Below are 11,014 nucleotides of genomic sequence, written 5' to 3'. Positions count from 1 at the left end.
CCACATTTTGGCAAGGCCACCAAGACTATGGACATGAAATAGATGAAATGGATCTTTCGTAGTATAAATGCAGCTTAGAGCAAATAAAATAAGCATCTATCAATAAGGTAGTCAGAGAAACATGAACACTAATACTTTAAAGGAGTTTTGCTACATTCTGAGACACAGGATCTAGTTGGCTTAAGGTTCCTAAGTCAGGTTGTTACCACGAGAGGGTTTTACTCTGTTGAGATGATCTTGCAAACCGATAAAACAAGGCTTTTGTAGAAGTAATTAATACTTGTAAGTTTTTTGTAATTAGGGTCTAAATAGTTTTAAGTATTCAACATGAATGTATTAAGACCTGAAAAATTTTAAACTACTTACGTAATACTAATTTCTCTTCAGTGGTGTTTAGTATTTGATATTTGCTTTCGTTCAGTACATATGATTTAAATAATATTTTAATTAACTTTTACAGGAGAATTTGCAGCAGTTGATCATGATGTCTTTGCCAAATGTATTAATAATTGGCAAAAATCCATTTTCTGGTAAGTTTATTTTTAACTAAGATGAAAATTTATACTGGTGTAATAATTTGTATCGTTTCACTGTAAATGTAATTCATATACGGTTGAGCCTTTCAATAAAAGATTGTGTAAACACTGCTAGCAAGTAAGTGGTTTAATAATGATAAGTAACATTTTCTTTGTTCACACCAAAGGTCCACACTTTACAAAAATGTGTTCTGTCATTAGGATTTATACTGAAACGAAGTGTATTTCTCAGCAACTAGTGAGCCACTGATATGACAAAGTATAAGTTTCGTGTATTCCCAGCTACTTCGCTTTCAACTTTCTTTACCTTAAGCCACCTCTGAGAAAATTGTCAGTTCAGTGCACCTCACTTGATCCAACTCCTAATCCTTGTTTTTCCTTCCCTGAAACTCTCCTGCTTCTCTTGCATCGTTACCTGAAAAATATTGCAATTATCTCCTTGCTTTCTCCCCTGAACTGACACTGTCTTCTCCATGCTCCCACCTTCTCTGCTTCCAGCTCTGAGAGTTGCAATTTTCAGACCAAGAAAATTAGCCTGTGTGGACCCAGCTGACTATCCACAGCCACTTGGGAATCTCTGCACCATGCTCTCAATTCCAGAAGCACGGAGCAGACACACCTGGCCTGCATGGAGCCACTATGGATTGGGCAGAATTTATTTACTTGGGTCTAATGTATCCCAGGTGTTCTACTTCAGATGTTCTAGCACCTCAGCAGAGAGGTTAGGAACTACTCTAACAGGCTGTGTAGCTTCCCTTGGCTTTTTTTATTTATTTAAGATGTCTTATATGCCATGCTTCCATGTATGTGAGACAAGATTTTTCTCATGAGCAAGAAGAACCATCTGTGTTACCTCACTTTTCAATTCCAGGGTTCATAATGTTGATACTTTCCATATGCCATCTGCATATACCCCATTTATGTAGGTATCTTGATTTTTTTTTTTTTTTTGATTTTTACATTCTGCTTTTGAGTATTGCTGCTTTTGCTTCTGAGGTCATGGCCTTTTGAGTTTTTATATATGTAGATGCTGTAATCTATTATATGCAGCAAGAAGCGTGAATGTGGTCTCTTCTTTTCCAAAATAATAGAATCTATCATGCTTTTTTTATTTTGATTACAGACTTTCTTAAGATTTTTGAAAGACTCCAGATCTGATTTACTGATTTACAGATTTACAGACCAGATTTAATGGAAAAACAGATCATAGTATTGTTTTTGTAGTGACTTTTTAAATGCTTTTTAAGGTACTGAAACAAAATATATCTTAACAATATTGTGTGGTTTAAGATGAAATTTTATTAAAAATGCACTACAAAAACCCACAAAGATAATTTAGTATTCCGTTGTATACATAAAAACCCATGCTTTAGTCATTAATAATAAAGTTTCTTCCTGTTTTAGGACCTCAGCTAAGTCTATATGTAGCTTTTGTGGTTTGGCAACTGCAACGTCTGGTGGTGTATGCATTGCTGTCCTGTGGGGATATTACTGGATTTGTGAGAAAATATGGACGTTACTGTAGCATAGCCCACATATTAAAAAAAAAAAATATATATATATATATATGTACAAACAATATTCTTGAAGATGTTTCAGATTCCTGCCAGAGTTCGTTATGGAGTTTGATCTGAATCAGGAGATAGACCTATTCTTTTGGGTTCCATCCAGAACCTTTCCCCTTGGAAAGTTAAGACTGTTCTTGCTGTGTCAACTTGAAGAGGACCTCATCCCTAGAGGGATTTTTAAGCTTTTTTTTTCTTTGTGGGCAAGCATAGTGAAATCAAACCTCAGTGACCTTTTGAGAGACTTGCTGTGTAAATCTGATTGCACTAAGGCAAGCATCCATAGTAAAAGTTGATTTTCAGGTAACAATAAGCATTTGGTCCTCTAAAGCTTATTCTGTAGCTGTGATTTTTGCAGGAATGTCTCGCAGTTTTTCCTCTTTGCACTACTTTGCACTTAAGGAATGGTTAGTAGAGAAATACCAGAAGACAACAAATTGCAGAAGGCAAGGGCAGATAAGATTTCAGGAAGAGAAATGTGTTTGACTGTATCAGAGGCAGTTAGCTGATCAAGGAAAATGCAGATAGAATGCTGGATTTGAGTTTTGGTAAAAAAAGAGGTCATCAGAGACTTTATCAACTATCATTTCAGTTGAGCTAATTGGCAGGAAGCCAGTTCGAGGGGGAATCTGGAGGATAAGAGCTACAGATTGTGATTGTAAATGTTAAGTTAAATTACAGAGGAAAAGGAAAAAGGAGGTAATGATGAGGCAAATGTTCTTTAGTGGGGGAAGAGGAAAGATTAAAACAGTTTGTGTTTCTGAGGGAGTGAGCCAGGGGAGGATGGAAGGCTACAGAGGATATGAAAGCCAGGGATAGGAGTGAGTACAGGGAAGATCAAAGGATAGGATGGGTTAAGGACAAAGTTCAAACAGCAGGTTGGAGGGTTTAGAGGAGAATGATCTATTTCTGTATTGGTGATGCAGAAAAAGGAAGAAAAACATACAAGGTGGTTGGTAGCAGTGGGAAGCTGAGGCTATTCAGTATTTTGCCATATTCTTTCAGGGAATGTGAGGGAGACACATGGAAACAGTACTCAGGTAGGCTTTTAAAAGCCAGTTAAGAGATACTGAAGCAGTGTGCAAATGAGCATCCAAAGAAGAGATCAAGGATTGCTTTTAATAAATAAATAAATAAATAAAAAGTGTGATTAATTTATTGGGATAAATGAATGTAGGATGTACCTTGTTGGGATGGATTCCTTCTATTACAATATTCTGGTTAACCTTTATTGATTAAGACAGGCAGCCAGGTGGAATTCCCCTTCTTTAGCTGAAGTAGTGTGCTTCTGATGGAACATGTTCATTCATTGATGGTTTCTATTTCTATGTAAAAGACTTCACAGCTCAAGTCTTTGGGATACACATCAGCATAAATGATTAAAGATCTCCCATTTGAGTTCATGTCCTTTGTAAGGTATCTACTTGACAAACCTCTTTTGAAAATTTAAATGTTATATGTTCATTAGGGTTATACATGTCTCCTTCTAAAAGAAGCACGTTGAGTCAATGTTAAAGAAAGGCTCTCTACTTAATAATACACAGAGACCTCCTTGAAGCCATGAGGAAGGTGGAGAAGCTTAGCATCTGTCTGTTTCATCTCTGCTTTATGGCAGCAGGCTTGACTTTTTACTGAAAGCTACTCAAAATCATTAAGAATTATGTATACTTTTATGTTTTTTCCTGATTTCTTTTTTGATCAAGATTAACTCATATCTGTTACTTTTTGAGAATTTTGCATTTGCTTACCTTAAATAGATCAAATCAAAGGACAATTTTTCAAGTGCTTCTAAGTGAATGGTTACATCTTTCTTATGTGGAGGTAAATCCAAAATAGATGTAATTGCCCAGTGTCGAAGGTTGCAAGCTGTCATTTCAGAAGGAGGGTTCTGGTTGAATTTTCTTTCAGATGCTTATAACCATCTTGTGATCATTGGATTAGAGAGTCCTTTAAAAAAGGGACTTCAGTAACTTGGGTCAGGTTCAAGAATGTGCATACCTTAGTACATGCTAGACATTCACTGTGGTGTTTGCTCTTTGGACTGAGAGTGAATCTGTTGGTGATGGCAGTAGTTACACCAGCTATATTGCAGAGTACAGTTTTGCAGAATAAAGGTCAGATTTCTGGCCAGACCCAGCATTATTATGTTTGACAGCATAACTTTTGTCTGGTTAGCTAACCATGAAATAAACTATTGGCTGAAATCCAGAGTATACTGTAGAAAGGATGCTATTAGGACTCTTTTATTCCTAGAGAGCCCGATGGATAGTGTTTTCTGTTTCAGTAAAGCAAAACAGTTTATGACCATACAGAGTTTCATTCCAAATAGCCTAAACTGTTTTGTTGTCAGTAACGTGTTTGCTTTATGGCATTTATATACTAGACACAGCATGTATTTAGTAGCAGGAGGAGGACATTTTGAATGTAAAAAGTAAAAAAAATCTTTACTAATCTGTAAACATAGTTCTTTAATTTAAGCTTCTTTAGGAGATTAAGATGCTTAAGGCCAGATTTGGATATACATTTTGATTTTTAGATGTGCAGATGAATATTTAATATAGCCTTATGAAATAATTTAAATGAACTTGTCACCTAACTCATACAGCTTGGGGGTGGCAAATAATTTCAGCACTTTTGTGAATATCTTGAGACACCTTAAATTGAACTTGATTGTAGATCTCCAAAGCACTTTTGACAATGTCACTCTAAGTTTTGCTTTATGAAGGACTGAAATGATGTTTTAACCATTTGAAACTATTACAGATGTTAAGCTGTTTAACGCTGGAAGTTGGCAGTTAAAAGGGCTAAGTTGAAAGTTGGAAAGATGGATTTCCTTCATCTTTTTGTTTGCTAAACTAAGTTAACATAGATTAAATGAAAATAATGAGAAGACCTTATGTTTTCTGAGAGGTAGGGGAGGAAACTCAAATTACCATTTTACACCTACCATTTTTTTTGTTCTTGTTTTCTTCTTAGAGCCAGGTACTGAAGAAATAAAAAAACTCCTCCTGCTTTTACTTGGTTGTGCAGTTCAGGTAAGTTTAATATAAGTTTATAACTGTATGAAATGGTTTAAGTGTTATCAATCTCTCTTCTTGCTATTTTAATACCTGAGGTGCTATATAACTTTGACCTTCCTTCCTCTAGTGGTACTATTGCATTCCTTGGAAAATCTGGATATTCTTACAGTTAAAATGACTACAACTGTACACCTCTTACAGTTTATAGTATGAATATAGCAAGCAGTGTACGTAAGATTAAGAATAGTTTAATTGTAATACTGTTAATTCACCTGATATTGCAGAGAAAGGAAGAAAATGGTAAAGTACCAAAGAATTATCTTATTGAAACTGTTTCACTTATTTAATAAATGTCTTTTGTTGGACTGCTGTTCTTAATAGGAGAGTTTGTACCTTTCAGCTAATTAAACGGAAAAAACAGATCAGTCATATATCCTTAACAACTTAAAGAATCAACTTGAGTACTAGAGGAGGGCACTGAAAAAATACCTGTGGAACTCACTATCATAAAATTTTAATAAGTAGCTATTTTAAGAAACCGCTTCCTTCCCCCTTTTCAATAGCTTTTTTTTTTCCTTTATAATTTTATTAGTGTTAAAAGTTGTTATAATTACTCTAACATGGCATAAAACAAGTGTTTATTGGTTGACAAAATTACTGGATAATAATTTAGCAATGTGGTCATTGTAATTTCAGATTTATCATTTTTAACTCTTAGAAATATAAAGGAAGAATGAAAATACTTGTGATTTTATATATATGTATATAAAATAGATAACTTTACTTTCAGTGTCAGAAAAAAGAAGAATTTATTGAAAGAATCCAAGGTCTGGATTTTGACACAAGAGCAGCTGTTGCAGCCCATATTCAAGAGGTATATTGTTATTTTTGTGCTTTTAAGTTTTTTGGAGATGGAATATTGTATTAGAAGAATGTAATTTACATTTGTTCAAAAGCAAGTAAATCAAATACATGATTTGTATATCTGTTGGTTTTAGTAAGCAAAAAAATGCCTTTTTTTTAAACTTAAGTCACAGAAAGATTTCATGACCAAGCTCTTTTGGATTACATTGTTAAAACAGTACCAGGGAGGAAGTATGTTGCTCCGAGACTTTCTTAGATTTACAGGAAATTTACTTTAGTGAAATTTTCATATGCAAATTTATTTATAAAACGTAATTCAAATCCCATGTATGTAATACATAATGCATGTTATGTCATAGTCACCTTTTGCTTTTTATTTTGCCAGAAATACAAGGTACTACTTTCAAGTAGATAAGAAACTATTCATAACATATGATTTAATATATTTTAAATGTTTTTTCATGCCTTGTCCAGAGAATTTAAGCCATAGAGTTTCAGCTTTATTTTCATATATTGAATTCCTACTCTTATAATTTAAAGAGGATGGTTTTTTCTCTTCATTTCATTCCATGTAGGTAACTCATAATCAGGAAAATGTGTTTGATCTGCAGTGGATGGATGTCATTGTACTGACACAAGAATATGTTGAACCTCTCTTGAAAAATATGGCGTTACATTTAAAAAGACTTATAGATGAAAGAGATGAGCACTCAGAGGTATGGATGTGGTTTGTCGCTTAAAAGAAATAAAAGACATAATTTTTTTGAAAATTATACAGCTTACCATTTTTCTAACTAGTAGTTTAATGTATGTTCTGTTTGCATATTTATGGAAGGACTCCTTACTGCCCAAAAGCAGTAACCAGAGTCTGAAACAAGTCTTTTCATCTCTACTTGAAAACAGAAAATCCAAAGCTATATCAGCTGAAGTTTCCAGGAATCAGTAACCCATCTGTTTGCAAGCCAGTCACTGAAAGATGCCTGTTACATTACTGTGGCCTTTTGTACAGGTTTGAGTGAACTGGAGCAGAATCCATACTAGGAGAGGAGGTGTGACAGGTTTACTGTGAGGCACAATCATTGTACTGTGTGAAAATCAAGAAACAGAAATGTATTTAATAAAAATTGCGAGTTATGAATCATCTTGGTGGTCCCAGATTTGCCCCTCAGTAGAGTGTGGATATGTTAATGTTGCTGTTATTCCAAATATTTCTTTGACAGTTAGCAACTGTCTTTCCAGTTCACAACCTTGAGAAGAGTAAGACAGAAACTTAACTGTGAGGGGAGAGGATGTGTGGTAATGCATCTTTGCAATGCAAAGGAAAAGTAACTTTAAAATACAAGAGACCTTCATATTAGTATAATACCTTTATTTACATGATGAAATAGGAATATTCCTATAGGTCTGATACTTTATTCAGTTGGTAAGGATACTGCTGCTCACCGAGGAACACCAGTTTCTTGAGAGATTTGTATTTAGAATCATAGAATCATAGAATGGTTTGGATTGGAAGGGACCTTAAAGCTCATCCAGTTCCAACCCCCCTGCCATCAGCAGGGACACCTTCCACTAGACCAGGTTGCTCAAAGCCTCATCCAGCCTGGCCTTGAACGCTTCCAGGGAGGGGGCATCCACAGCTTCCTTGGGCAACCTGTGCCAGTGTCTGACCACCCTCACAGTGAAGAAGTTCTTCCTAATATCTAATCTAAACCTCCCCTCTTTCAGCTTAAACCCATTTCCCCTTGTTTTGTCATTAACTGCCCTTATGAAAAGTCCCTCCCCAGCTTTCTTGTAGGCCCCCTTCAGGTATTGGAAGGCCGCTATAAGATCTCCCTGGAGCCTTCTCTTCTCCAGGCCGAACAGCCCCAACTCTCTCAGCCTGTCTTCATAGGAGAGGTGCTCCAGCCCTCAGATCATCCTGGTGGCCCTCCTCTGGACTTGTTCTAGCTGCTCCAGGTCTCTCTTGTGATGGGGGCTCCAGAACTGGACACACTTTATCCTCATGTTTGAGGAATTAATGTTATTTCATTACCCAGTCCGTTTGAAGCACTGATAATTTTGTGGACTTAAAAGTCTAAATTTGAGTCATTTAAGAGTAGCCAAACGGTACTGTTGAATAGCTGTGACTATTTGCTTTAGGTTTAGAGGTGTATGTAGGGCTTCTAACTTTTATTATATGGCAAAACTGTTCCATTATTCTTGATTCATTTCAGTCTTTGATTTATTAAAGTAGTAAATTATATAAATTTCTGATATATAAGTGGCTCTCTGAATGCAATTCTATACTTTTTTCTCTATGTATATTTTTGTATTTCTTAGACTATCATAGAACTCTCAGAAGAACGGGATTGTCTCCGTTTTCTACCTCATGCATCAGCAGCACAATCACCTTGTGGATCTCCTGGCATGAAACGCACTGAAAGCAGGCAGCACCTGTCCGTAGAGCTAGCAGATGCCAAAGCAAAGATAAGAAGGCTGAGGCAAGAGCTGTGAGTACATGTAGATTGCAGAAGTGTGTTGAAAGTTGTAGGGTTTTAAAATGCTGTTGATCTTGCATAGTAGTAGTACTCTATATAGACAAATTCTTCATTCTTTCAAATGCTAAATTACATTTTAAAATGCTTTTTTTAATTACTGCACCCCAGGAAGCGTATTTTTAGCATGTAAGCGTATTTGTGGCCCAGTGTGATAAATACAACTTTTCATCTGTGTTTGTCTTAATTTGTACTGTGAATTCTATTGATGTTTTAACTGTAGACATATTGAAATCAGGGAACTAGTGCTGTGGTAATTTTATATCTTTTGTACTCTGAACTTTCTGAAAAACTAACTATGCTTGAGCAATCTCTTGAGCATGTTACAATACAGTAATGGGCTCTTTGCTCTACGTAAATTGTTAGAAATACTCACAGCTAGTCTAATGCAGTGTTGCCCTTTTTTTTTTACGTATGTCCATACAGTTGTTTCAAAGGCAAGTTCTTTGTTTCCTCTATTTTTCGTTATCATTAATGAATGTCTGACTATAGTTTTAATATATCTGTATTCATACATTTCTGTGTACATTTCTAAGGGAATAGCGTTGCAGTTGAGGCAATCATGGGCTGACACACTCTCGAGCAGTTGCATGGGGCAGACAGGTAGAAGAAAGAGCTAGAAGAAAGAGCTGTGTCCTGACCATTCAAGGATTAATGTCTGTTTTAAAAGTAGATAGTGCTGTAGTGATTCCTTATTGGCAGCATGATTAAGTTACCTGTTTCTTGTTGGAAATACAGGAAGAAATGGTCATCTGTTCATGGTTTATGAAACATTGAAATTTGTTGCAGAGAGGAAAAAAAAATAGGCTTAGAATAATTTCCTCTCCCCCCCCTTCTTTTCTTTTTTCTGTGTAGAAGATTCCTTGTCTGCACAACACTTAATTTGCTCATGGACTTCATTACTGTTCCACTTTTATCTGCTGTGCCACTCTACAGAGAAAAATGAAAGAAAATCATGCAAACCAAACTCCACTAAAATCTCTTGACCCACTGCAAACCTTGATGCAGCAAAAGAGACTGAGTTTACTGGCAGGGTGTGGTTATTTATGTCTAAGTAATAATATAATTTGTAAAATTAGTAGATTTTGTAGCTTGGCTCAGTTATGGTTTCATACAGTTTCCAGCTTGCTATGTTAATCCAGTTAGAGGAGTGCTCTTTCCTGCCCCTCGTGCTGACCCCTTAGCTAAGAGGTGTATTCTTCTCCTTCAACTCATCCAACTACTGAGAAAAATCAGTCCCATTAAAATAAAGATCTTTGCTTCTTTGATTTTTATGTCCTCATGAAAACCTTTTTTGTCCCTTCTATTTTGTGATGAAACCTGATTCAGTATCAGAGGGTACTTAGTCTGTCTTCATCATCTAGGAATAAATCTGAGCAGCAGTGAAGAGTTATTTAAAGAGAAAATAATGGGCCAATGGAGAATCTGTTTCTCTCTATAGCAATGCTTAATATTGTTTTATCAGAGTGAAGAATGTGCAGTTTGAACTTAAAATACAAATGTTGAATCTGAAGAGATTTAATATATATAACTCGCCTGTAGTTTAGAAACAGCATAAATAAGGATTTTTTTAATCCAGCATATCTGGTGGAGAGAGGAGACAGGTAAAATGAAAAGTTGAAGTAGCATAAATCACAATTATCAGCTCACTGCTCTACTCTTATCAGAGTCTATTGATCACATCATCTCTAGCTAGCTGGGTTAAGTATCTGGTTGATTTACTGAGAGGATCCCCTTCCCCCACTACATTTTAGTCTTGACGAAGAATAGAGGACAAAAAGATACGGCTCTTTTTTTCTGATGTCTGTGTTATTATGTGTCTACTGAAATGAGCCCGCCCAGGGTATTCTATAAACAGCTGCACCAAGAAAATTAGTGAAAAAATTGCTGTTATTAGTTTGATTGACAGTTAATAGATAGCCTAAACAGTGAACACTGGTATGTTCTGTATAATTTAGTACAATCCTCTCTAGTCTGTAGCTGAAGCATGCAATTAGGGCAACAGTGATGGCTCGGAAGATTTCACATTTTGCTCCCTATTTGAATTCAATTCATAAATAATTATCCTTTATGCATAGCAGTATATTTAAAATACTAGACTTTGATAAATTTATTTCTCTCTGTAGCATTTGGTATTAAATGCTGCATTTATTTGATAAATTTAAAATTAGACTCATTTCAGAGTTGAAAATATTCAGCTTAAAATTTATTTATAATTTGGTTTTGGCAATTAACATTCATATCTTGTTTAGTATGCACTGCAGCTAATAAGACTTTCATACAAAAGATCTGTAAAGATTATTTTTCTTTGCAGCACCATATATCAACAGTTGGATACAAAACAGCTATTTGATGCTTATAATATAGAAACTGCAGAAATGGAAATTACACACCTCATTTTCTATGTTAAGTTCTGTGTGTTTCTATATAGAAGAATAATATAGGAATATGAATGTTAATAGAAAAGTTATAGTAATCTGCAGAATACATTTGTG

General features: G+C 35.3%; 1 protein-coding gene across 1 annotated transcript in view; it reads left to right on the top strand.

The window, feature by feature from the left end:
- Positions 1 to 472: 472 nt before the first annotated feature.
- CCDC88A (coiled-coil and HOOK domain protein 88A) overlaps positions 473 to 11,014 on the top strand; it is a 46,486-nt gene continuing 35,944 nt past the window's right edge. Inside the window, exons 1-6 of the mRNA XM_029084786.1 lie at positions 473 to 534; positions 2,921 to 2,922; positions 5,084 to 5,136; positions 5,912 to 5,995; positions 6,561 to 6,701; positions 8,305 to 8,474. Coding sequence (XP_028940619.1) covers positions 482 to 534; positions 2,921 to 2,922; positions 5,084 to 5,136; positions 5,912 to 5,995; positions 6,561 to 6,701; positions 8,305 to 8,474 — 503 coding nt within the window. The 5' untranslated portion in view covers positions 473 to 481. The remainder of the gene's footprint in view (positions 535 to 2,920; positions 2,923 to 5,083; positions 5,137 to 5,911; positions 5,996 to 6,560; positions 6,702 to 8,304; positions 8,475 to 11,014) is intronic.

The sequence above is a fragment of the Antrostomus carolinensis genome, unplaced genomic scaffold (genome assembly GCF_000700745.2).
Source record: "Antrostomus carolinensis isolate BGI_N321 unplaced genomic scaffold, ASM70074v2 scaffold13094, whole genome shotgun sequence".
Taxonomy (NCBI): Eukaryota; Metazoa; Chordata; class Aves; order Caprimulgiformes; family Caprimulgidae; genus Antrostomus; species Antrostomus carolinensis.
The sequence above is the reverse complement of the archived record's forward strand: the minus strand, read 5'-3'. Positions and strand labels throughout refer to the sequence as shown.